This window comes from Candoia aspera, chromosome 14 (assembly GCF_035149785.1).
Source record: "Candoia aspera isolate rCanAsp1 chromosome 14, rCanAsp1.hap2, whole genome shotgun sequence".
Lineage (NCBI taxonomy): Eukaryota > Metazoa > Chordata > Lepidosauria > Squamata > Boidae > Candoia > Candoia aspera.
Window position 1 is genome coordinate 5,208,945 of NC_086166.1, and position 27,929 is coordinate 5,236,873.

Consider the following 27,929-nt stretch of genomic DNA (forward strand, 5'->3'; position numbering starts at 1 on the left):
TTTGAGGTCGAAGTATTTACGGCATAGATATTTCCAAGCCGTAGAGAGACGGATGCTAACTCTCATCGCGCCCACCGCAGTGTTTTTCCACCTGGAGAGCCTCCTATGCAGAACAGAGAGATTTTTCTTGTGATAAGTGGCTTCTCAGCTTCGGGGAGCTGGTGAAACCCGCTGCATTTCTTGGTCATGGCCCCAAGCCAGCTGAATTCCAAATATCCCGTCCTTCAGATGACGGAGCTGCCTTTCTTGCTGGGGGGGGGGGGGCGGGGGTGGTGGAGAAGAGGTGATTTTGAAGATGAGGAAGTGTGCTGGCATTTGGCAGGAACAGTTTGGGATGGGGAAGGCCCTCCTGAGAGAAAAACAGGCAACCCTGAGAATTTCTGTCCCTCTGCTCTGCTGTGGTTTCTGAAAACATGGTCGATGTTGTGGGCCAGCAGTCCTTAACTGCCATCATAAAGGTATGCCCTTTCCTTATCCCCATTTCTTCCCCAAAGGTGATGCTGCTGTGTCACACCCCTGGGCTTCCAGGGAGAGCTGTGCATGCTTGAGTGTGTGATGCCTTCGTTGGTAGATCCGTAATAACAACGTGCTGAAATTTGCCTTCGTGTTTCTCAAAAGTTTTCTTCTGTTATGGAAGAGGATCCTAGTTTTCTACTTCATTTTTGGAGGGCTTGGGGAGGTCTTTTGTGTTTCCCTGGATGCGGGGCAGTGTGAACTGACTTTCTTGTGGGAGGAGGTTCTATCCGTGGCGTGATGTTTTTTTGTGCCACATCTTTCCCTCTGGATCCTTCTGGGCTGCCCATATTTCCCAGAAGAGAATTGTAGAATCATAGAATGATGGCTTGGAAGGGAGCGCAAGGATTATCTTGAACAACAATCCTCGAAAACCAATCCTTCAGAGGAGGCTGTTCAGCCTCTTCCTAAAAGCCTCCTGAGATGGAGAGCCCACAAACTCTGTAGGAAGTTCCACCATTTACAGATCTTACCATCAGGAAGCCTGTCTTTATGGTTAAATGAAAATGTCCAGTGGGAAGAATTCTCTCCTCTTGTCTTTCCTTGGAATTAAATGGAAAAGTGGGAAGCCAAGGAGGCTGATGTTGCCCTCAAGGTCATTCACCCATACTTATTTTGGCCCTCTTCTCCCTAAGGGTAAGAACACCACCAAACTTCACCAAAAGAATAACTGTTGGAAGTTAATCCTCTGCCAGTGAATTGAATAAGAATGAGTAGGGGAAAATGTTGAATGGTCTTCCATAGCATTATTAGGTATCTTTGTAGGCTTACTGTGGGGTATCACATCTGGAAAAAGGATGGCCTGAGTTTAGACTAAGAGTCTAGCATTATCTACCCATATCTGAGATATTCCATGGGAAGAATTACTCTGGCCTGTAATGTACATTTCCAATACTGGCTCTCTTCACAAGAGGATCGTAGACATTGTTGCTAAGAAGTATAAGTACTTTGAACATGGATTGTTCTTGGACATTTAGGGAAGGTGCCACTGAATTAAGGAACAGCTTAAGGCACTTCACTTTTTTCCCCCTCTTGTTACCTCTGATGAGCAAACCATAACTCATTTCCTGAATCAATACGACCAGCTGATTAAGATGATAATTAGCCACATGTCTGCCATCCGAGCCACTGATATCCGATCTGTTTCCTCCTCCGCACCCTTCTATTTAGTAGACACATTGCCTAAATTATCTTCTCAATGTAATACGAGAGCAGTCAAAAGACTTGGAAGAGGTTTGGGGCTAGCACACGGCACAACAGTGCATTGTGAAGCACAGTCTGGTGCTGAAGTGTTGACTGTCCCCCACCAGAAAGCTGCTGTGAAAAGGAAAATGGCAAGTGGTGGGATGGATGGATGGATGGATGGGCAAACATCTCCCCATCTATTGTTCTCCAGTGGCTTGGTATTTGTTGGACCCCTCTCCCCCAAAGATCCTGCAAATCTCCCCAAAAGCAATAATTTACAGTCATTGTTAGCTTGCACATGCATAATGATTTGGGGGTTTGCATTTCAAAGAGGCTCCCACAGTCAGTCCAATCTGGGCCCTCCTCCGTAGAAGCTTAACTACATAAGAATTCAGTGGCTTTTTTCTTTTTACAGCCCCATCATTGGATTTTTGCCCAATGGAAATGTCTTTCAAAAAATCTCATCCGTTCCAGCTCAAGTCTGGAACATGCAAATATTGACTTGGCTAAGGCTTTGTTTCAGAAAAGGTGGGAATGAAGACTAGAGGGAGAATGTAGAATTTCATGGCTATAATAGTAGTAAGCAACAATAACAAAATATATCTGGCTTCCTTTCCTCTTCACAGGAAGAAAGCAAACAGATTCAGGCTTGGCAGAAATCCAGCTCACAGTCAGATTCTCATGATGATGAAGTTTCTCCACCACCACCCAACCCGGTGGTCAAGGCGCGACATCGAAGGGGTGGTGTCAGTGCTGAGGTCTACACAGAAGAAGATGCAGTTTCTTATGTCCGGAAGGTAATATTGTTATGCTTGGACGGTTGCTACAAATGATGATGAATTTGTGTTTTAAGATACATCAAAAGCCAGTCTGGTGTAGTTAGTGGTGAAGGCACCAGGCTAGAAACCAGGAGACTATGAGTTCTAGTCCTGTGTTGGGTGCAAAGCCAGCTGGGCGACCTTGAACCAGTCCTTTTCTCTCTGCCCTAGGAAGGAGGCAATGGCAAACCAGTTCTGAAAAATCTTGCCAGGGACTTGTCCAGGCAGTCGTCAGGAGTCAAAAACTGGCTTGAAGACACACACACACACATCAAAAGACAGGCTTCTAGGAAAGCAGAACTTTTTTTACAGACTGAGGACTGCCACTGGCCTTTGAATGGTGGGCTGTGATTTTATCAATTTGTGTTTTTATCAGAAGAGCACACCGACAGATTCTCTCCAGAATGTCTGCCCCAAGCCAGCTTGGTCAGGTCCAAATGGTGGCCATCATGCTCAAAAAGGTTGCATGGATGGACTCAGTGACGTTCGCTCCTGATTTTCAATATCAAGTCTATTCTATAGGCCCCTGTCCCAGGGTTTCAATGAAGTCCACCTGGCAACCATCCAACATTCGGAGCCAAGTTCAATAATTAATGTATCTTGCTGCTTAAGATGCATTTGAAGAAGTAATATTTTATAAAGTTCTGCCAGATGCTTAATTATTTGCTATTCAGCCTTTTCAAAATATTCCCATTAGATGTTCCTTGCAAGATAAGTCTGTCTTGCTTCTGGCCTGCCCCATTAGTTCAATCCAGATAAAGAAATATTGATAAGTTAATTCAGCATTTTCTAAATGATTCTTGATACTTGGGGCACAACTGGTTTTTATTTTAGATTAAGCAATTTAACAATTCCCACAATTCTCACAAAGCCACACCTGGAAGCTTTCAGAAGCTTAATTTGGGATTGGAATTATGGAGTTGCTTTGTTGTGCTTTTCTTAAGTTACTCTAATTGTGTTTAGCCACTCCATGAAGTAAACTGCAGTTCATGAAACTCTTAATAAAATTTCTTAGTCTGAAAAGATGCTACCAGATTCCTGATTTCTGGCTACCATAGATTAACATGGTTCTCCTACAATGTCTACAACAGGAGTCTTGGCTGATCTCTTACAAATCATCTGGAGTTCTACTCACTCCTAACTTGCCCTTCGGTTCCTCCTCTTTCTGTTCCAGGTTATTCCAAAGGACTATAAGACCATGACAGCCTTAGCTAAGGCCATTTCCAAGAATGTCCTGTTTGCTCACCTTGATGATAACGAGAGAAGGTATGATGGAATCCATTGGCTCTATTTTACATGATGGTTGATGTCATCAGGCATTAGTTCAAGATTTCATGGCTCCTTGTTCCCACCAAACCTTTGGGTGGAGTTCCTACAGCTTCCCAAAGCTGTCCCAAATTAGAATTTGTTAATGTGAAGACATGAAAGACCAGCTGGGGAGAAAATTTAATTTTAATGACATCTCTTTCATTAATGAACCATTCTGTTGTATGTAACAGAAGAAATTTAAAAAAAGGATTGATATGTATATGACTGTATTCATAATGTACATAACATTAAAATGAAAAGGGAAGGGAAAAAAGGCTTGGAAAGTTAGGTCATAAATGAAGAAAGTCCAAAAACTTGATTTCTTATGGGTCCTTTTCATCCCCAAACCCCACTAATGCGTATGTTAAGGAATGACATGTGTCAACTGCCCACTGCTACACATTAGACCTGTTCTTCCAGTGTTGTGCAATGATTTTGTTTTCCAGTGGCAAAACATACAAGCAACCTGTTTAAAACATTCTCCAGCATATAAAACCCAAATTTTCTTTCCTTATAACTTCATCTTAAAATCACAGGACAATCACAGATAGCTGGACAGGATTGGTTTGGATGGCTTTTGATGTTGTACTGATTCACAGATGAACCGCCAGTGATACTTGCCCTGCCTGGGATAGCCAGAAACCTTGGGTTTGTCACCAGCTTGTAATTGCAAGTGAGCCAGGAGGAAGAAAGTATTATCGACTTGAAGAATATATTGATTATGTTAATTTTTAACAGCTTTTCATTTAGTTTCTGCCCTGGTCATTAGGCACTTTTTGATTTGGGATTTTTCTTCGTTCTTTAGTATTTGGTCTGGAAAGTGCCAGGCATTTATACGCTGGATGTATCCTCACCCTAATGCTAGGCATGGGTGTTGAATATCCAGATCAGCTTTCAGCCAAGATGTGGATTGCATAAAAACTCCCCCCCCCCATAATATTTTGTCTCTGTAACAAACATTTGACCCTATGCTTCCCTCCCAATTCTTTTCGCTCCGTCAGAACTTTCAAAAAATTATGTTTTCTTCTTCTTTTTTAAAACAGCAATGCATTATTACATTGGTGTGCATTATTACATTGGTGAATATTGCATGCAGTTCTTTACAGTTTGAAATGTTGGTGGCATCCCACCTGGTAGACTAAAGATTAAAAGACTTGTTTGAATCTTTATTTAAATCACTAGCAGAGATATATTAAAAACACAAGAGGAATTCAGGGTCCTTTCCAACAACAACTTCAGGGCAATTCCTGTTTAATTTTCCATGTTTGTAGATTCTTCATTGCACTGTTGTCCACATTAGCTCTTAAATCCAGTTGATCCAGCTGCTGGTTTACTTTAGTGGGTTTATTTTGGGATAACATGGTTGCCTTACTTTCTTGACCTGAACCACTTTGCATTGTGTCAGGCAGCTGGTTTAGCCTCATCCTTACAAAAATGTAACCATTTCTAAGGTTTCCAGAAATAAAGGTGGTCTTTGAATTGGCCACAACAGCTGGAACAGTCTGATGCACCATGATCTCTCAGCTGCCACATGCAGAACAGAGACGGGCAGTAATAGAATATTTTAAGCATTTAGTAATTCCAGATTTGTCATTTTTTAGAAATATGCCTGTGTGTTGGGAGGGAAGGGAATATTGTATTTTAGGAATGGGTAGGAACTTTGGAGTGCTGGAAACTGGGGCCACGGACATCCCCAAATGGTGATGGCTTAAGTTTCTGGGGGTAGGCTGGCTTCTGTAATTAACTTTACCAGCATCCCTGTTGTGGCTTCAGAATTGTGGAGGTGGAGGGACACAGCATGAGATCTCTGCTTTTTAACTTTTGAGCATGAGGGATTCTAAGGGGCAAACAGCTTCCTTAAGCCTTGTGGACACTTAAAACACCCTTTTCATAATGAAGAATAAAAAAAACATATGAAGCCCATTCCAAAACAGGTCCCAGTCCTGCTTAGCTTGGAAGTTTGACCCTGATGGAATTAATCTGTTTCTGTGCTAAGCCACAAAACCATGTTTGGCAAACCTCAAAGATTGGGTTCACATATCCGTTTAAGCCATGGTTTCACTTAGCCATTTTTCACTGAATAAAGTATAATAGCTGGGTTGCAGAATGCTCTAAGCCAAACCATGATATGTGAAGCCAACCTCTCTGTTTTCTCACTCTCCTTCCTTAACATTGAGCTGCCCATCACTTCATAGCATGTAGTCCTTCCTCATCCTGGCATTTCTGGGCATGCTGACTTGGAATTCTGGGGGATGAAGTTCACCCCATCAGAGAAGGGTGAGTCTTGGTCATAATAGGGTGACCATTTCACTCCCTGCCACCTGGTGTCACTGTATTCAAGATCATGCTGTTATTGTTCCTATTTTTTAAACAAGAAGTGAAGCAAACATGTATTTGGACACCCACACCCATAAACTCAAACACACAGCTAGATCTCTAGGCGGCCATTGTGAAGATCAGAAATACAGACCACCATTAACAGCAGTGTTGGTGGTGGTGAGAACATGCACCCACAAGATCCATGTCGTTTCAGAAGGGGTCCCCTTATTTTTCGAGAACACGCTACAAAAGCTGCTGTTGAATTCCATGCAAAGGAAAAGTTCTCACGCTGTCTAGCTTCTAGCTGGTCCAGAGCTGGACAGTTCACAATTGGTTTTGGGAAACAGGAAAGCAAAGAGCCTGTAGCTCAGTGCCAAAACCTTCTGTGTATAACAAAAGTTCCAGGTTTGATTTCTGGCACCGCCAATAGAGCTGGGGAAATTCCTGTGCCCCAAATCCTGGAGAACTGCAGCTAATCAGTGTCAGCCACATGGAGGTTGAGGGACCAGGGACCTGATTTAGAAGAAGGCCACTTCCTGTATTTCTTCTTAGCTGCTATTCTTAGCTGAAATTTTGTATGTGGAATCGCTGCTGAGGAAGGGAAGTGAAACCTCTAGAACCACCCCTCCTTAGACGGGATGAAGCAGCCCATTTGGGTGGTGATGGGTCAAAATGAACATAAGGTCCTGCCCTCCCAAGCGGTTGTCTGGAGCATTTAAGGTTATACCTCTGCTTCTGGAGTATATTGGATCTCTACTCTGTAGCTTTGCACAGGCAGCTGCGAAGGCCATCCCGTAATTTTTTTAAACAACCTCTTCTGAATGAAAGCAGTTGGAAGAGTCAAGTGAGGAAAACAGCAATTCTTCCTTCCACCTCAAGCATCATGTCCTTCTGGACTTCCCTGGAAACACCGCTGCCTTTCTCTCATTTCCCTTCTTCACATTGCGCTCAGCTTCCTTACAGGCTGTGTGGCAAAAGACCGTTCTTAGGACTACCGTTGGCTTTCCCGAGTGGCCCCGATTCCTTTGTACCCTGTTTCATCAGTGCTTCTCACCCTGTGGAGCTGCTCAACAACTAGATGACAGGATGTGACCTGGAGGCCCAAGGACCTTTAGGACAATCTTAGTGACTCTGACACTGCATTTTGTGTGTTCCAATCACTGTACCCTACTTGCCCTACCCAGGACGCCAGGATATCGGTTACGGAACAAACATGGGTTGGGGATGTACTAACCACCCAGCTAGGTGGGCGAATGCTTTTGCGAAGGCAGACGGAGAGAAATCCAGCAGGTGGTGATGAAAAAGGCAGCTTGAAGTCACATCTGGAGAAATATGCTTTTCGCTCTGCGTTCCTGCAGCTGTTTGGTCCGCGCTGTTCTGTTTTAACAGTCAGAGCTGTGGCCTTTCCTACCAGATCAACTGCAAGTGTTCTTCTTCCCCAACATCTGCCCAGAAGCTGTGTGTTTTCTTCTGCAGACTCCCGGCGTTCAGATTAATGTGTCTCCCCCAGGGATTGGATAGAAGCTTGCCTACATGTGCTTACTCAAGGTGGAGGCTGAGAACATTGCTAAAACAGATGGGAAGGCCTAAATGTCCCATCAGATGTATGAGAGGAGGAGGAGGAGGATATTCATGGCTCAAGGAGCGAAACTTTGGCCTGGAAGTCGTCATGACTTCTCCCAGATGGGGCAGAGGGAAAGCATGCTGTAGAGGTAGTCCTTGCTTAATGACCACAATTGGGCCTGGAATTTCAGTTGCTAAGTGAAGCAGTCATTAAGCAAATCTGACCCAATTTTATGACCTTTTTGCAGTGGTTGTAAAGTGAATCATTGTGGGTGTTAAGTGAACCGTGTGGTTGTTAAGCAAATCACATGGTCCCCCACTGATTTTGCTTGCCAGAAGCCAGCCAGCAGGGCAGAAAATGACGATCACATGACCACAGGACGCTGTGATGGTCATAAATGTGAACTGGTTGCCAAGCACCCAAATCGTGATATGTGACTGTGGGGATGCTGCAATGGTCATAAGTGTGAGGACCAGTCGTAAGTCGTTTTTTCCAGCACTGTTGTAAGCCCGAACCGTCACTAAACAAATGGTTGTTAAGTGAGGACTACCTGTATTGATAGAAGTGATGGCTATGGGAGTGTTTGGAAAGAACAAAGCCTTTAGGACAGGGTCATAGTCAGACAGGGCACACCGTTGCTTTGCAGAGGTCCCAGATTCAAAATCCCCAACATCTCCATTAAAGGGACAGGGCTCAGGTGGTGGGGAAAAGCTCCTCTTGAAATCCTGCTGCTGATCAGCCAACAATAGTGGTGACTATAGGCCTGAGGATGCATCTGGTGAAAGCTTGCTTCATAAATAACTCGGTTCAGTTTATTCTGACAACACTTGATCCCAGAGCAAGGGCCACACGGGTTTTTGAGGACCAAGTGCCTCCTTTGGTTTTTGAGTGTCTGCATCCCCCAGAACAAGCAGGAAGAGGGCAATGGACCCCTTTGTCTTTGGTACTAACGTGCAAGTGGAGATCCTACAAGTCTGTTAAGTCCAGAGCCTAAGGGTGCCTTACTTCGCCCATGACCAAGAGGCAAGTAAAGAGAGCAGCCCTTCCTGGAATACCCGGGTAACCAGGCAACGTTGCATGGAGGCAGGATCATTCCAAGAAGCTCAGTTGAGGCAGACATCTCTGTGCGAAGCTCTTAGCATCAAAGAGAGACAGACGACCAACCAGTCCTTCAGCTACTTTGTGCACTTAATAAGCCAAGCAGGATCCCTTCTGCTCTTCCATCGATGTTTAAGGAAATCCCTCCACTTGTCTGTGTGACAGAGAGCAATTTTAATTTTTATAAAATGGGATCTGGCCCAGTGTCGATCTGTTCTATCAAGCAAGGGGGGAGGTGGTCTAAGAATCTAGCAGGCTGCTGGGGGGTTCCTGGGAGACTTCATGGATTACAATCTGGATCTTTCCCTCCACCAGCTTCAGTATTTTCATCCAAGCCCTCTGTATCCACAATCTTCTCAAGCTGACGTTGGGTGTTGATTTCTAACCCCCAAACTTGGTTTCTGCCCGTCGTCCCTTGCAGTAAAATTCAGCATGAATGAAGTCTATGAAGCTCTATCAGCTGAATATATTCTTGTGAATCATTTCCTTTCCTTAAAAACTCACTTCTCCGCTTCGCAACAGCCTGGCTTTATTGCTGTGTTAATCACCTTCTTTTTTCTCTCAGGGTTACTACATCCTTAGATGCTCCCTTTACTGTAAGTGGTCAGCAGTCACAATGGAAGGTGGACTTTGGCATGATATGTACAGATTTTATTTGGATTAACGCATTCTGGGAGGACCCAAGTGTCCCCTTGGGAATCATAGTTAGTTTTCACCTCTGTCATAGAAGGCCGTAATCACTGTTAAAGCCCTGTATGGCTTGAATCTGGGTTATTCATGAGCATATTTTCATCTGCAGGATTTTCTCCTTCTCCCCCACCTCCAACTGATCCCTGCAAATCTTTGAGGAGGTTCACCTCCAATTTGTCATGGACTTGCCTTGTGGTGACTAACGATAGTCTTCTCTGTAGCCTCCTGGCAGGAGCTCAAGCATAGACCTCTGACTGTTTTTGAAAGTCCTTTTAAGGCTTTGATTATGGATTGGTTTTGAATTTCAAGTTTAACATCTTTGGTTTGAACTCTTGACTGCCTGTTATTACTGTTAACGCACCAGCTGGCTGTGGGTAGGCCACTGTATCTGAGAGTGACATTTGAACCCAACAGTTCCCTAAAAGATTTGCCATTTTTGTCTGTCTATTCTTTGGGGAACAAGGCAGATTTTTTTAAGAGAGCGAACCCAGCTCGACCCCGTTTGGCCAGCCAGGAAGTGAATCAGTTCACTTGTTTAGCAATCATATGAACAGGAGGCTTATGTACAAGTAGACTGACGGATTTGGGAACAAATGGGTGAATTCTACAGAACTACAGACTAAAAAGGCAAGTTGATGAGTGATGTAAAGACAGAATGAAAAACACTGGAGAGAGAGAGTTGGTGGAGGCAGCTGAAAGTTTGTCTGGCTTAGAATAGCCTGGAAGTGGGAGTTAAAAAAAAAATAACACTAGCTAAGATGAGACCATAGGCTGTCAGCCCAAAGAGGGTTGAATTTCTAGTGTGATCTCGTCTTCCTTATGAGCTCAGTTGTGTTTTCACAGTTGGCACTAGAACTGAATATTGACTAGTTCCTTCCTTTCTCACTCCACACCCCATCACTCATTCACCCTTTAAGTACCATCCATAATGGAATCCTGATTGGCTAGCTACTTCTTCTCCCTGCAGGAGAGAGGGAAGCCCTTTATTCCATTCAATTCAGGATATTTACTTTCCTTTTATCCTCCATCTGAAACAACATGGTTGATTTTTTTCGCCCCCTTTGACCTAGGGACTTGAGAAATGTTGCATCTTTTTAGCAATCTTAGCCTGGCCTCCATCTTCAGTATGTCCCTTTGTACTTTGTATTGTTGAGGTTAGAGCAGTGTTTCTCAGCTTTGGCCACTTTAAGCTGTGTGGACTTCAACTCCCAGAATTCCCCAACCATTCTGGGAGTTGAAGTCCACACATCTTAAAGTAGCCAGGGTTGAGTAACACTGGGTTAGAGAGTCATACGTTCCTGATTAAGGAAAGTCAGTTCCACATCAAGATGCCTGTTAGGAGGTATTCTGAGAAACTGATGCTTCCATATGAAAAGATAGAAAATAGAATGTTAGACTGTGAAAGTGACCAAGCCTGTTAGTTTCTCCTGTCATCTGAATTCTGCTAAATGTGGGATTATAGAATCAAAATCACAGGGATCTCCAGGGTATTCTAGTCCAATCCCCTGCCCACTGCAGGAAACTTCATACCATTCTGGACAAATGGCTGACCAGTCTGAGGCTCGCATGTTACCCTAAGCTGTGGTTTGTTTTAACCATGAGTGGATGACAGAACCACAGTTGGCTGGCTTCACGTACTAGATGAGCCCATAAGTCAATAACCTGCATTGTGCATTTTTTAGTCCTGTGCATGACTCAGGGCAGCATCAAAGGAGACAACTATAAATGCCTTCACTTTTGGGGCTAAGTCAGGCTTTGTCAGAAAAGCCACGTGGCTAAGCCATAAATTATGGTTTCCAAACCACATGGCTGGATTTACATTAAGCCCAAACTAAACAATTCGTGTGATGGTTGAACCCGATGCACGAACCCTGCTAGTGGGTAGGGCTACAGTGTTCAACCTTACTTTATACGCAAGCTTTCTTGGTAGTAAGTTTTCTCCTAGTTTACTCACAGAAACACCCAAGGCTTCTAAGGGCAGAGAAATCAAGAGATTTATGTGCACCAGAATTGGCTGGTCCATCCACGCAAACTTACTACAGTTACCTAGAATGCTACATTAAGCAGAGCACCCAATTTCTTCTAATTCATAAAAGCCTTAAAACACAACCCTTAAGAATTAACAGATCAGAAGAAAAAGAATTGGGGGCTTCAAATAATCACATAAAAATACCTTAACTATAAAATGGGCTAATTTGCAACATTCTTCTTTTTCACCCTGCAGCATCTGCCTCATCATGGGAGTCAAATGCCTCTTAGCTGATTCTGAGTCTTTAACAATGTAAATAAAATCTTTCCAAATTAGATTCCTTTTACAAAAAAACATGATACCCAGTTCAAGGAAGAAAAAGGTCAGATTTTTAAAGAATTGCCTTTGGGGCTTGGGGATGGAAATGCTAACTTCAACATTGGCTGAAGGTTGCCATCTGAGTGAGCCCACATGAACGGATTTGGCCTTTCAGGAAGGGAAATGTACCAATTTTTGGTACAAATGTGTCTGAAGCAGTTTAGAGAACAGCACTATTCTTCACAGTGGCCAGTTTGCATCTTGTTGGAAAGCCCAGAGGATGTTTGCTGATTTTTATCATTTGGAGACATTGGGGAATGGTTTAGTCCAGACAAATGCCCAGCAGAAGCATCTGAAGGAGCATCTTCAATATTTACGTAACAGAGTGTCAGCAAACACACAAGAGGCCCAGGACAGATGGGACTTCTTAGTTACGAGTGATGCTGGAACTTTAAAAAGGTATTTATTACTTGGGACAAGTGTGAGGTGATGTTCGGAGCTGCTGTCATGGATATTGCATCTTTCCCTGCTTCTGCTGGTACCACGGTAGAATATGGTTTGGGCTTACTATGGTCTGTAAGCCCTGGCTTAGGTTTGGCTTCTTGTGATGTACAAAGCTAGCCTCGGTGGCTTAGCATGATGCATGAACCCAGCCATAGCTTAATCAACATTTGTATTTCTTACCCATAATTCAGCGTGATCTCTGTAGATTTAAATCCTGATTCAGGAAGGGTCACAAGTGAGGATATAAACCTCTAAAGGGGGTCTGCTGTTGATTATGATTAGATTGTGTCTCATTGGGGTGGCCCACAATGCTATACTTGGTTGTAAGATTTTGTTCCAATATGATTTGTTCCATTGGTTAAACAGGCATGGTGAATAATTGGGAACTTAGCTAGATTAAGATACCGAATAACAGACTAGGTTCAGTCACTGCACTGAATCATAATGTGGCTCGTTTGGATTTGACTGAATGGGTGATGCCATTGTGGGGTGTAAACCAGGGTTGATGACTAGAGTAGTGTGCAATCCAGACCAACTGTGGTTTATTCAAGTCACAGCTAAACAAATTATGAAATAGTGTCACGTGTGAACCCAACCACTGTGATAACTGGTTACTGGTTAGATTGTATATTACTGATGTAACCTTTAAAGACGCATCTGGCCAAACCACCTCTCTGATGTAGGAATGATAATCTTCCACTCATCTTTGTACCGGTGTAAATGATAAAGAAGATTCACACATCATGCTAAACCAAAATATAGCTTGATTTTGGTTTTGCAAACCCAAGCTATTATGGGTTAAGGGTTCTTCAGTAATAAACCTTGAGTCTTTCCGATTTGGTGGCCTTATGCTGTAAGTGTATGAAATAAATGCATACCTTAAGTAAACAAGCCATGTCTTAGCCTAATGCATGAATGCAACCCATAAAGTTGGAACTTCAGGTGAAAGTCTAGTTCTTTTTATGCACGTTAAAACTTGCAGTTAGTCTTTGATCTCTACTATAGTCTTCTTTGGGGGGTGGGGGAAGAATCAAATATGATTTTCTTAGGGAAGGCAGCTGGGTCCCCTAACCCCACCAATGATCCCATCGGTAAAGTGTTCATGTCTGAACAAATTCTTCTCTTTATTCTCTTATCCATTTAACAGAAAACTTCCCATTGCACATAGTTTGCTATTCCTGCCCCCAGCTCCTATTTAGAAGTTAGACTCAGATTTATTGTGACAGAGCATAGTATCATAAAAATGCACTGCACTTTCTACGTGTGACCTGCCGTTAGGAATGTTCTGATTGCCAAATGAAGAAGCCTGGGCAATGGTTGGCTGTCTTCCACCTGTAACATTCTGCTGTCAGCAAGGTTATCAGGATCGGAGTTGGCCTAGCACACTTGTTTTTGGGGTCATTGGTGAAGTCAGATTCTGGACTTAGTGGGGATAGAGGGGATGCTTTTTACATTCTAAGATATATTACTTGGCTTATTTAAAATTGTAGCAAATCTTCCTTCCTTCCTTCCTTCCTTCCTTCCTTCCTTCCTTCCTTCCTTCCTTCCTTCCTTCCTTCCTTCCTTCCTTCCTTCCTTCCTTCCTTCCTTCCCTTTAAAAGAAAAAGTGTCAATATATACAGCAGTGTGTACAATATAACTTGAAAATTAATAATCCCCATAATGAAAACTAAAGTGGGGGAAAGCCTTCTGGCTTTTGGGATTTTATGAGATTCTCGCACAGTTGTTTCTTTGGACTGATCCATTAGGATTCTGTGATTGGGTGCCCTTTCCTGCTTCTTTGAACAATGATCCCAGTCTTAGAAACCATCACTGAAGCATGAGCAGAAGGCCTTGTGTTTTGGTATATAAAGAACAGAAGAGCTAGCAATCAAGATCTGATGGAAAGGCAATGACCATTGCTGGTTTGAGTTAGATGTAAGTGGTGACACATGATCCCCATTTTCTCCAGCCTCTCCAGTGCATTTCCTGCCTGGTTGCCCTCTAGATGTGTGGACCAGTTCCCAGAATTCACTAGCCAGCATACACACTGCTAAGAATTTTGGAAGTTTATCCATGCATCTGGAGAATGCCCAGGTTGGGGAAAGATGTTTCAGAATTTACCTGTTATCTAAACCCTAGTTCTGAGCTCCAGGCGTCCTCTGTGGAACCAAAATAGATTTCTAGCTTAGGGATCATAACAACCTGAGTCCTAGGCAGAATTTTTTCTACCCTGTGAGGATACGATCCCTTCAATGCAAGGTGTCTCAACAGGGTTCCGTGGCACCCTCGGGTTCTGCAAGAGGTCACTAGGGGTTCCCTGGGAGATCAGGATTTATTTAAAAACGTATTTCAAATTCGGGCAACTTCACATTAAAGAGCTAAGTTTCATTCTTTATTTTTAGGTTAAGAACACTGTGAATGCATCTAGACAGGCCTACCCATGAAGCGAATATCATAATTTTGTAACTTCCGGCCTATATTTGAGCCTGAATGTGCAGGGCTTCCCTGAGGCCTGGAAAATATTTCAAGGGTTCCTCCAGGGTCAAAAGGTAGAGAAAGGCTGCTTTAATGGGTGAGATCAGTGACTGAGCTGGGAAGATAGGGAGCTGCCTGAATTACTGGGAGAGCTCCTATTATATTTTAATGTTTCTTTTACATGTTCATCCATTGGCTGCTCTGAAGGTCTTCAGCTGGGAGAGTGGGGTATTCAATAAAGATAACAAATAATAGCATCGCTCACGAAACGTGAGGTGCCCTTGGGGAAGTCGTGGGCGTTTGATGCCCTGGGATGTATCTTTGTCTTGAGCAATCCAAGTTTAACAAAGCGAGAAAAATGCAGGACACCTCTTTCTTCTCTCAAGGAGTAATCTACAGCTTATGATGGTTCTTAACTAATGAATTTGTGACAGGCATTTTCCCCTTCTCCTGAGCTAAATGTGTCAGATGCCCCTCCCTTCCTTTTCTTTTTATGAAAGATACACCGAACGAACGAGGCACTTCCTTTAAAAATACAGATCCTTTCTGAAGGACTCAGTCATTGATTTCCAACCACTGTTAAAATGCCTTATTCAGGAACTTTCAGACTTTAGGAAATCTTTTTGACCTCAGCTTGTCTTGGCCAAGAAATCTTTGTATTTCTGCCAAGAAGGAAATTGACTGTAGTGATGAAGATTGGAGAGACCTATTCTGGGATGGCTTTCCTCAATCTGGTGACCTTGGTTGCGTTGGATTTCAGTTCCCATCATCCCAAGCAGCATGGGGGAATGGGGGAGAATAACACTGTTTAGCCAGAAACAGACTATTCCCAAATTTTAGAAGGAATGGCCCATCTCATAGAACTGTACCCTAATTATAGTGCTCTTAAGGACTTGTACTAAGACTTGGACTAAGAACTAAACCCCAAGGCAATTGGGGTCCATGGAAGCTGAGCCATGCAGATACTTGGGGTATCAGCTCCCATCTGCCCCAGATTGTGTGGCCAATGGCAGGAGGAACACATGGAGACTCTCAGGTGGACTGTTGTTGTTGTTGTTGTTGTCGGTTGCCGCCGAGTCGTTTACGACTCATGGTGACCATATGTACAACAGAACGAAATGCTGTTTGGTCTTGCACCATCTGCCTGACTGTTCCAATGTTTGCATCCCTTGTTGCGGTAATCGTATCAATCCATCGCATTGAAGGCCTTCCTCTTTTCCGCTGGCCCTCGACTTTACCAAACATGACGTCCTTTTCAAGCGATCGGTCTTTCCTGACGATGTGCCCAATGAATGAGAGTCTGAGCCTAGCTATCTTCACCTCTAGGGAACATTCTGGTTGTATTTCTTCTAAAACTGGTTTGTTTGTTCTTCTGGCAGCCCATGGTATTTTCAATAATCTTCGCCAACACCACAATTTGAATGCATCAATTCTTCTTCTATCTTCCTTTTTTAATGTCCAACTTTCACAGGCATATGTGGGCTATCTCTGTGGACTGTCTTGCAAGCACAATGTGGCTCACCCCATCATCAGGAGTGGATGCAAGGGAGCCAGGTCGCTGTCTCCCTAACCGGAGCACTTGAGATGTAGTGGCTGTACAACTGGATTGGGACAGGGAGACCCAGGATCAATGTCCCACTTGACTTTAAGGTTCACGAAGGGATTTGGAGAAACCCATTATTTCTCAACCCAGCCTTCTTCACTGGGTGATTGTTATGAGAACAGTTTCATCCCACAGCTAGCCAGCTAGCCACACGTACCCCGCCCCCAACTTCTGGAAAAGGATCAAGACCAGGAAACTGTTCCAGCAGGGGGGAAATCAAAACCTACTAGTTAGGGCCACTTCCCAAGTCTCTCGCAGGCCTGTCTGTGAATCACTCTGAGCCCGTCTGGTGAAATGATAACTCTTCAGGAATACAGATAATGCTTTAGATTTAAATTTATGACCGGGTGTTTCCTCGAACCAAGCCTGAGTGGATTTTGGAACTGCTGGACAGGAAATAAGCTAATAATGGGATTTTTGCAAGGCGAAGTTTTCCCATATATGGGAGTAAAACTTGCCATAGGTTAGATGCTGACCTCCCGTCTGTTTGGGTGAATCTTTTCCCAAATGTCTTTGTTCTCCTCGCTCCTGTGGCACAGGGAGAAATGTGCTGTTCATCCAGGCTGCAGAATCCTTGGGAAGGTCACTTTTAGATTTTTATTCATTCATGGGTGTTGCATCATGACACAAATCACAGAGGAGCATTTTTGCTACCAATATGCCAGTGGATTCAGTTTGTTTAACCCTTACTCTCTCCTCTTCCAATGACACACAACTGTGTTCCACAAATCCACTACAGAAAGAAACTTCTCCCTTAACCCTTCCTTCTTATTCGTCTTCCTTTTTCTTGTCCACATTGCAATGCACTCTATTTATTTTTCCTACCCTACTGTGGGCTTTCTCGCACTCTCTGAAAGGGTGCAATATTGCGCTAAGCTATTGTTGCAAAAATTGTGGTCCAGGAATGGTATGTGCCATTCTAGAATCCCTTTGTGATCCCTAGAGAGCACAGAGCTAACCTGTTTGGTTCCCTTTTTGACGTTTTCGAATATTGGAGTGGGGGGGAGGTCTTTAAGAGGCAAAATGGATGGCTTAATGCTTGCAGAAGCTTATGGCATCCTTTTCAACCCTGAACTCCCCCCCTCCCAGATTCTGGCCCTGTCCACATTTGTCATGTGGCTCTCCATGTGCTGTGCAAAACCTAGCATGGCCCCTGAGCTGATGGTATTTGCATATCCCAACACTGAAACAGCCATTGTTGGTTTGATTTTGGCTTAGTGCAATGGATGAACCCAGCTGTTGGGTTTCACAAACCCTGATTCATGGTTTAGTATGATGGACTTCTATAATGGTATGTTGGAATAACCTTGGGAGACAGGAGAAAGAGCCTCAGACTGGACAACCGTCTTGTAAAAGATATCTGAGCCCACAAAAGGAGAGGAGGTGTGGGAAGCATTTCAGAAGGGACCGTCTCAGTGTTTCAGAAGGGACCCTCCCTGGTTTTCTGGAGAGTAAAAGGAGAGGAGGGGAGAAACACTTTCACACTTGCAAGATTCTGCAATGTAAACCGTACAATAAAGATTCATTGGTATTCATTGTTGTGCTTCTTGTCTAGATCACCCCTGAAAGGCTAACAAATTCGTGGTTCAGCATAATGTGGCTGGATTTCCCCGCCACGTTAAAGCACTGTTTCTTTTTTCCCTTCGCAGTGACATATTTGATGCCATGTTCCCTGTTAACCATATTGCCGGAGAGACCGTGATCCAACAAGGTGAGCTCCATGTCTTGAGAGGAAGCATCCGTGTTGCCATTTCCCATTTATCACCTGTGTTAGAGAAAATGTGCCTGCCTTGATTCCTCTAAGGATGTGGAGGAATCCACTGTTAAGTCTCTTCTGCAAAGTTTTGGGGGAAAGTAGCAGATTACATAAAGAAGATTGTGCGACAGAAGCTAAATTTTCAGAGGATAATATTCTTTTGAACTATATACCTAGTCATGGGATTTGAAAACTGGACAGCGTAAATGGGTTCTCTGTTTCCTTACTATGGCCGAAAGACTAATATTGCAGCATTGGGCAGATAAATGTACGGCCCCATTTATCCAGTGGATTGAAGGCCCGGCTGCAACGGCTACTTACGAACCGATTGCCAGTAGATATAGACTTTGGGTGGACAAGTATAATGAAATATGGGACTCATTTATACAAAAAACAGTAGGTTAAAAAAACCCACCATGATAGTCATATCAATCTATTAGAAATGTATATGTACTTAAATAATATTTGCATGAGATAAGTATATATAGGATTGTAATTCTTTACTGTTCTAATGACATATTAACATGTTTTCTTTTCCTTTGTTGCATTTCCTTCACTTTTTTGTTAAAGCACTTTTTATGTGGGTTTTTTCCCCCCTTCTCCTCTGTTTGTAATTAAAAAAAAAAAAAAGACTCTTCTGCAAAGGTTGAGTTTATGGATGATGGGTCCAAAATGGTTCATTTTCTAAGCAGGAGCTGGGGGCGGGCTTCAGTCCTTCCTTCGTACCTCCCCACCAGCCGTTTCCAAACCCTGTTGGCTTCCATTATGGACACTATGCAGGACACTGGGTTCAAGGGTGATAAGAGGCTTGGGACTATACACACTTCATTTATTTATTTATTAAATTTATATCACCGCCCATCTCCCCGACTTTCCCCAGGATTGTGCTGCAGGTCCTCACAGTGTCAGAGTCACCAACTGTCAGTGCAGGAATAAAATTCCCAGTCCAGTGGCAAATTTTATGCAGGTAGTCCTCGTTTAGTGACTGCCTTGTACAACGCAGTTACAACGTGATGGAGAAGTAACTTTGCGACCAGTCCTCGCCAAGTTCTGTAGAGCAAAGGAAAACTGAAGTAAGATTGTAAGCACAGCGGCAGTTTCACTTAGCGGCCACTTTGCTTAACGACTGAGTTGCTGGTCCCGATTCTGGTCACTAAACGAGGACTACCTGTGGATCTACAGGTGGATGAGGAACCCCAGCTCCACTCAGTCTTAGTCTGAATTCCTATACTGAACAGGAGGCTGGGCTTAATAACAGAAGCACCCCTTCCTACTTAGGATTCTCTGATTAAGGAAAATGGAGTATTTTCAAAGCTTGTGCAAAATCATGCGCTGGGCTTTGTGGGCTCTGATCTGTTTTTCTGTTTCCATGCAGGTGATGAAGGTGACAACTTCTATGTGATTGATCATGGAGAGGTGTATGTAAGTCGCAACTCACTTCTTTGAAGGACTTCCTTTCCCCCTCTTAAATGTCCTTTTTTATAGACATTTGCTTTTGTTCTGGCTGAGATATGGATGAGGGAGCTTCTGACTCCCCCTTACTGGAGGAGTAAATAGGAAAGGAATGTGTGAACTCTATTCACACATTGCTCTAAGCCCTGATGTGATTTGTTTGGTGTTGGTTTAGTTATTTTAGACATGGTAGTTGCAAGCCAGGTTTATGTTAGCATTCCTGTGTGAACTACCCTGGTTTATTGAACAAAGCCAGGTCAGCGCAAACCCAGCTTCTCAAGAGATATGAATCCAGGTGCCTTGAGCAAACCACAATGCCAGAACAATGTACTTTGTCACCTGAACCCAACTGACTTTGTTTTAAAAGCCCCACTCCCTCCCCCCCACCATCCATGAGTCCTAACCCCAAAGAGGCTTGAAGGAGGCTGAGAAGACATTTCAGAAGTGATTTTCCCATGCAGTCCCATCACGAGCCAAACTTATTTGTCCGTATGAAGTCAGTTAATGGCATATCATCAGCCAACAAATTATTTTAGGTTTAGATCCTGTAGTAACCATAGCTGAAGGCCATGAAGTTTACACCCTAAACAATCTCAAGATGGAAGGCTATCAAGATGGAATGTGCCTGAAGGGCTGGGTGAAACCGGAGCAAACTGTTTTTGGTAATCATCTAGGATTAGGTTACCTATCTCTCATGGCTTCCATAAAGAATAAGTGGGGAGCCTCAGGCAGGTGGTTTTCATCTTCAGAAAACTCAATTTGCTTTTCAAAACTTGCTCTGAAGGGCTGAAACTTCGCAATGGTGATGCTTGAAAATGATGGTTTCCATCCTGGCGGGTCAGGTGGGCCTGGACATCCGGCCCCAGGCATTGGTGAGGAAAGTTATGGAGTGGCTGAGAACAAATGCATTTTTAAAAAAAAATGAGCTTTGATTTTGTATCCAGCAAAGTTTGGAATTGGGAGATAAGCAGGAACAGAGACCTTGGATGGCCGGCGCTGGTTGGTTGTACACTATGAATTATTGATTTTTTAAAATTTTTACTTCATTCTAGTTGGGAGGCTGTTGAATGCTGCGTTGGGAATGTTCACCCTGAAAGACGGCTTCTCATAATAATGATAATGTCTACTATCCTTACTATTATCCTCCTTTTTGTTACTGTCACCAACATCTAGAAGAGCCGTTGAACAAAGATGCCTCCAATCATTCTTTTGGCATTTTCTTTGGAATGATTCTTTTCTTTAAAAGGATGAGGTAGATGATCTTTCTGTGGCTTCCTAGATAATATCATAATACGGTCTGACAGCCCTTTCCCACCCGGGTTCTATCTTAAGAAGCAACTTGCATATTTTAAGCCACCCACCAGTGCCTTGCAGCTATTTGGGGAGACATAGCGTCTTTTTATGGAAAGCCCTTGTGTGTCAGGAGGCCATCTAATTGGCATTGCTGGGAATTGAGAGCCTCCCCCCTCCATCACAAAGTCACTGGCTCCTCAAGCAATCCATCTGACTCATTCTTCCTACTGGGGAAGGTATGATCTCTCAGTTTGAAGCCTGCCACATTGGCAGGGCGAGGAAAGGAGAACATACGGTTTAGTAACATTGCAAGGATGGTGATGCTGATAACTTTAGGGTAGCATTTGTTTTCGGTTTTCAGATCAGCGGTGCCTGATTTGAACTTGTTGAGGAGCACCAATTCTGGCCTAATCTGAGGCCGGAGGAGAAAGATTGTCAAGGAATACCCAATGATTTCAGTGAAAACCTATTGTATATTTGCCTTGTTTATTTTGCAAATGACTAGATGGTCTTCCAAATCCCTGTTAAGAACTCACATGCTTTGTGCCAAGCCTTGGGCAAAATCTTAAGAGATTGCCATGAAGCAACACACGTAATTGATCCATTTTGGAGGTTCCTGAAAATGAAGGATCATAAGGCTGCTTCAGAGCCAATCAAGTGGCTGATATGAATGTGTTGCTGCCATGGTGGGGCGGGGTGGTGGTGGTGTCTATTGTGTTTTTATGGTTTTTAATTCTGTAAGCCACCCGGAGTCACCGTGTGTGAGTTGGGCAGCCTTATAAACCTGTTTAAATAAACAAACTAACTAACCCCAGACCGGCTAGATTTATACATACAGTGACCGTACTTTCTTGTGGAATAAATAAATAAATAAATGAAGGATAAACCTGAGAAAGGGGCAAATCTGAAAGAGGTTCACAAGGATTTAATAATAATAATAATAATAATAATAATAGTTTATGTTTATAACTTTGCTTTACAGAGGAAAATTCAGGAGCAAACCCAAGAAAACAAATAATTAGAATAAAGAAATCTAAAGGAAAGCTTTCTAAAATAAAGGACTGTCCTTTATAATAAAGGATGTGTGGTCACTAAAACACACCCGCACATCCACACACATGCAGGCTCAGGTTTTTACTAACCCAGCTTCACATGTGGCATGACAATACCTGCTAGTCCTTCCCCTGATCTGACCATGATCTTAATCACTTCCTGCCCTCCACCTAAATGGAAGAGATCAAGAAGAGCCACCTTCTATTGCTCAAAACTTTAACTCTGGAAATGGGCTGCCAATCCTCAGCGTTTTGCTACCTAATGTTGAGGCAATGCGGGGAGTGGCAAAAAGGGGGCTGGGGGCTGCATACCCTCTGACCCACAGATTTCCCCACCCTGATCTGTAAGAAACCGAGAAGCAGGACATGAGTGCAGATATCTCCTTCTCCTTGTGAAATGTAATTGTCCCTAATAAACAAACTGGTTGCTGGTCCCTTTGCCTGCTCTTGAAATCTGCGACGCTGGGGTCACAGTTTGATCCGCAAGCTGTAACAAGACCCGGCTTGTTATTTCTGAGTCAGAAACTCCAAATATGGAACGTAAGTCCCACAAGATAGGAGATCTGTTCCGTTTTTGTGGTCAGGCTGCAGGCTCGGTAGCTGTGGAAACAGGCAGTCTGCCCAAACATTTTGGGTCAAAATAGAAATAACAGGCTTCCCGTAAAAATGTTGAAAGTACCTGCTCTGAAGTGTGGGTTTCTGACAGGCCCAAAAAATAAAAAAATAAAAATAAAATCCCTAATCCGTAGTTCTAAATATAAACCCTCCGGGTGGCTATTTTAATTTTACAACCCTTGCTGATTGCTGTTGTTTTTTTTTTACCCCTTCTGCTCTGCAAAAAGAAACGTGGTCAGCCAAAGTTTTCAAAATAGAGACTCAGGAGGGATTGGTTTGGAAAAAATATTTTTGGAAGAAAGTCGGGGGACAGTCAATAACCTGCTAAAAGCTGCATTTTTCCTGCAGTTTCAGAGGTCGCCTTGTAAGCCTGCAACAACGGGCTGGGCCTGAGGACTTAATGCATATATTAATGTCTCTGTCTATATAATGAATATATATTGAGGAGTGGCCTCAGAGGGAGTTCCCACAGAAGTAAGTTCCACTGCTTACTTTGTTCAGTGGGCCAATGCTGGACTGAGGCTGGGTCACCAGGCTGATAAGTGAGTCTCCACCATCTGAAGGGTCCAAAGCATCATTGCCTTGTGCCATATTTTTTTCTTTTTCTCAATGGTGAATGGAAAAAGCCAGCTGTGGGCAAGGGAGCATATGGTGGGAGGTCCAGAGCATCTTGTCCATGAGCCACAAAAAAGCTGCTGTGTCCACACAGAATTATTCACATTGACAGGGTGAGCATGGCCATTATAAAGCCTCATTCACCAGAATTTAATTCTTCCCCAGGTGGTTCTCCAATGTCCCAATTGGCCCTTTGAGGGACAAAGCCACTGGTGCAAATAAATACAACGCTTGTGGCTGGTTCTTCCCTTTCACCCTGCTAGATTTCTATTTAACTTTTTAGATGAAAACAAAAAGTAAAAGATTTGAAAGGACAGGCAAGTGTGGTGGGCCTCAAGGGAGGCATATGAGGTACTTTGCTACCTGTAGGCATCTCACTGCCTGTCTTTGGTGTCAATGAAAAGTAGGGGATCTTTTGCTCAGCAAAAATGTTTTGGGTATCCCATGCATGACTGGGGTGGGCAGGAGAAGAAGTTGTGCAAAATGTTTCAGGAAGAGTATTCTGCCTGCCTGTACCATCACCGATAATTGGAGATACAGTAATGGCTGAATTATGGGTCGTGCTGACCTGGCTAACGAAAGAAAGATGGGTTAAGTGGGGCCTATTGCGAAGAGAGCCATGATTCATATCAAAAGGGATGGAAAACAATAGAGGTCCAGAATGTTTTTGATCTTCGGAAAGCTGCAGGCTTTGGCAGAATCATCCCTCTTCATATTTGGGTATCGCCAGCTCTGCATTCCTTTGCGACGACATGAAAGTGAGAGAGAGGGAGGTGGGAGGTGGGGGTGTGTGTGAGAGAGATCTTTGGCTACTGTGTAGATGGGCTCAGCTGCTTCAGCAATAGAAAAGGAATTTTGGCTTGTTTTTAACCCACGTTTGCACAGTCCTGTTGATAGACACCTCAGCCGAGCAGACCCATGAGCTCAGGGTTTTAAGTATTGTTCTGACATAAGTCCTTGATCTGTCTGGCATAGATGTCTACAGACAAAAAAAAAAAGGTAGGGGGTGTCTTTTAATTGTGTCATTGTGGCAGTGATGTTGATGGACATCCACTCCCCAAGCCCAGGGAGGAACAAGAAGGGGGGCATCAGCTCAGAGGATAAGGGTGAAATCCAGCTGCATTCACATATCATGCCAAGCCTGGGTGTTTCCAAAACTACCTATTCTTGCACAAGCATAAAGGCCTGATTTGCCCATCAGGATGGACTTCAACTCCTACCAGCACGACCCAGTACAGGATCTGTAATCAAAACTAGGCTTCAGGTTCCTTACTTCTGCACTTAGCAACCCCCTCCCCCCAGTGATGGTATGGCTTAGTGCAGGGGTCCCCAAACTCTTCAGCTCATCAATCCCTTCATGAAGTTTCAGACTGTCCATCGACCCCAAGACATTTATTATATGAAAATGATCTAATAAAGACTACTTTAACGAATAGTGCTCCAAAAAATAATGATAATAACAATAATGGATAGTCCCATCGACCCCTGGGGGTCAAAGTTGACCACTTTGGAAAACCCTGGCCTAGAGCTTTGGGTGACCTGGTCTCTGGGTTAGAAGAAAAGAGGTCTGGCCATGCAGTTATGCTTAATATCATGTCCTGGTGTGTAGATGGATCCCATCCCAAAGTATTTGCTTTCCCAAAGTTTTCTTTTGCTTTTCCTCCTAAAAAGGCAGTATAAAGCCTCCAGCTTTCCTTTCCCTGTAGAGTCCTCTTTAAAGTCTCTTTTTCCCCTGAAATATTTGCTTCAGACTGTCAGTCCATCCAACAGCTGGTGCTACCCAAGATGAACTAGGAATCCAGGAATTTCATTGGGGGATTATCCATACAACTCTTTTGTTCACGGGGTAATATCTGAACGTTGGGTAGCAAATTTGGGTTGCTACATATCTGGGAGTGGGGGCAAAACTGTCCCCAAAGAACAGATTTTAAAGGCTTTTATTTCATGTGTCAGAAAGTGCCCCTTACAGAGTTTCAATTTCTTTCTACCTCTCTGCATTTATTCTCAGGAAACCAAAAGGCTAAAATAAGCTGGTGTTTGTTTAACTTTTAACAATTACTTGTTAAAAGTTCCCTGAAGATCTGCCCCCTTCCTTCCTTCCTTCCTTCCTTCCTTCCCTCCCTCCTTCCTTCCTTCCTTCCTTCCTTCCTTCCTTCCTTCCCTTCCTTCCTTCCTTCCTTCCTTCCTTCCTTCCTTCCTTCCTTCCCTCCTTCCTTCCCTTCCTTCCTTCCTTCCTTCCTTCCTTCCTTCCTTCCTTCCTTCCTTCCTTCCTTCCTCCCCTCCCTCCCTCCCTCCCTCCCTTCCCTTCCTTCCTTCCTTCCTTCCTTCCTTCCTTCCTTCCTTCCTTCCTTCCTTCCCTCCCTCCCTCCCTCCCTCCCTCCCTCCCTCCCTCCCTCCCTTCCTTCCTTCCTTCCTTCCTTCCTTCCTTCCTTCCTTCCTTCCTTCCTTCCCCTTTTCTTTTTCTTCATCTCCCAAGAGGCAGCTCATGCAAGTAAATGCAGCAGAGCTGAACTTGCAGGCAAAGGACAGAATGACAGGACAGCTTATCATCAATGTACTTTCCCTTCTTCACAAAATGTCTGGTGGAACGCTGAGGTTGAAACCTGTAGGACCATAACTTCTCTGCAGTATGTCGACCTTTGGGGTAGAGGTGACCTTCCTCTTTGATGGGATGGAGACTCCAAAATTGGCCCTTTTATCTGGGAAGCAAGTTTTTAAATTCACAGACAGAAGGATTATCACATGTCCTTATGGTGGCCTTTTTTTGCCCTCAATTTTGCCCCTGGAGAAGGGGTTGGCACAGCTTCGGTGTGGCAGGCTTCCCTAGATGGGTCTCCTGAGACAAGCTGAGCTAGCATAATCCCCAGCCTGTCTGGCAGTGGGGAGGGTGGGGGTTGTAGTCCAGCATATCTGGAGAATGCCAGGTTGAGGAAAGGTTGTCTTTGAGAAGGGTGAGCAGTTTTAATGGGGGGGGGGGGCAGGCGAAGGCTGCAGCACTCCAGGCAATGAAGCAATGAGATTTCTCCTATTGCCCATGAAAGAAGGCTTCTCTATCTCTGATTTTTAATTTTTTTGCTAAAGTCTTCCTCAAGTTGTATTTTCTTTGGCAACAATTCAGCTGTTTCCACTGTTATCTTCTGTGATTTTTCTTTTTCTTTAATTTCCTAGTTCCTCCTACAGCCCTGGAATTTCCAGGGTGGTCTCTATCAGGGGGTTCTTGATCTTTAAACCAGACTTTAAGTCAAGGCCACCTTCAGATAAAAGGGTCTCCTTTCCTTAGCAGGATCACCAGCCAGGGATTGTAAGTCAACAGTGCAAAAATGAATGAACTTTTGAAGGGAAGGGAAGAAGGGATGTGGGATGTGTGTGGAATCTTATGTAAGCGGCTTGCTAGATGTTTTGTTGAGTTCCTGTATGAACTGCAAGTTTCTTCTCCTTTGAAGTCTTGACAGTGTTCATAAAAACAAAAGGGGGGTGGGAAGTGTCAGTCCCTGTAGGCATCTCTCTTGGGACAGAGAACGTGTGCCATCAACCAGGAGCTGAAAACTCAGTGCAAATGCAAGCATTGTGATAAACCAGGAAGCCTTGAAATTCACTCTGCCCACCAAGATTATTCCTCCCCAAACCAACCTCCCCCTCCCCACTTTTTGGGTGACTTTGTAAGGCAACGGCTCTGCGATTGTCTTTTTGGAGTGTCAACTTCCAGGGACTGTTAAACCAGAAAGCTTTGTATGCTTGTTTGCAATGCCCCTTTTGGAGAGGAACTGTTCCCTTCTCCCCTCTTTTGCTTCCTTCAAGGGCTAATTTGCTGTTTTGTTGCTTAATTAGGTGTACGTGAATGGAGAATTAGTGACCAGCATTGGAGAAGGAGGCAGCTTTGGGGAACTTGCTCTTATTTATGGAACACCACGAGCGGCAACTGTCAAAGCTAAGACCGACCTCAAACTCTGGGGAATTGACAGAGATAGCTACCGACGCATCTTGATGGTGGGTCTTTGAAAAACCAAGCTGCTCCCTATTCTTTAGGTGACCCCTTCCAAGGATTCCCTCAACCCTTGTTGCAACCGTTGGTTAATGTGGGGAAAGGCTCTTGAAACATTGGCCTGGGGTATAGGGCCAGCTGTCTTTACAAGATAAAATGCAATACGCTGGTTTGTAGATGGTTTATAAAAGAGAAAACTGTCCAAAACAAGGCAAAACTCTATTTATGGGCATGAGAACTTACAATCAAATCTAAGTATGAAGGCACAGTTCTGCTGACCGAACAAGGACTTGTAGCATTGATGAAACTCTTAATATTTATAAATATTAATATTTACTCCTTCTACTCCAGAGGTTTCAAAGCAGCTTTGCTCAACTTGCTACCACCGCTGATGGGTTGGATGGGACATATGGAGTCATACTCCCAACACATCTGGAGACACCAGGCAATGGAAAGATGATTTGGGTTGCTGACCTTACATGGCCTTCCTCTTTGTCATGACAAAGGCCATTAAAACCTGCTAGTATTGACTAATCACCTTTGAAAAGGTGGAGGTAGCAAATGACTTTACAGGCAATTCAGAGGAGACCAATGCCACTTGTCCATGATATTTCATGCATTGAAGCTTAAAATCTGATAAGGATTGGTTGATCTTGTGTGTTTTGGGCAGATAATGATGACGACAGTGATTCTGAGAATTAATTTTCATTGAAACTTATCATTCCTCAGATACTATATGAGGATGTCACTGGTACCTAGGTACCCATGGGTACTGCCTTTCTGACCCTTACTCTAAAATAGTCATATATCTCACCATG

The 27,929-nt window shown here is 43.7% G+C and overlaps 1 protein-coding gene across 4 annotated transcripts in view; it reads left to right on the forward strand.

The window, feature by feature from the left end:
• Window positions 1–27,929, forward strand: part of PRKAR1B (protein kinase cAMP-dependent type I regulatory subunit beta) — a 75,782-nt gene that overhangs the window by 16,995 nt on the left and 30,858 nt on the right. For 3 of the 4 annotated variants that reach the window (XM_063314894.1, XM_063314892.1, XM_063314896.1), the window contains 5 exons: window positions 2,325–2,495; window positions 3,691–3,782; window positions 17,996–18,057; window positions 19,478–19,524; window positions 26,958–27,116. In XM_063314894.1, coding sequence (XP_063170964.1) covers window positions 2,325–2,495; window positions 3,691–3,782; window positions 17,996–18,057; window positions 19,478–19,524; window positions 26,958–27,116 — 531 coding nt within the window. Of the gene's footprint in view, window positions 1–308; window positions 459–2,324; window positions 2,496–3,690; window positions 3,783–17,995; window positions 18,058–19,477; window positions 19,525–26,957; window positions 27,117–27,929 lie in introns of those variants that run through there. The other variant, XM_063314895.1, reaches the window with a different exon arrangement.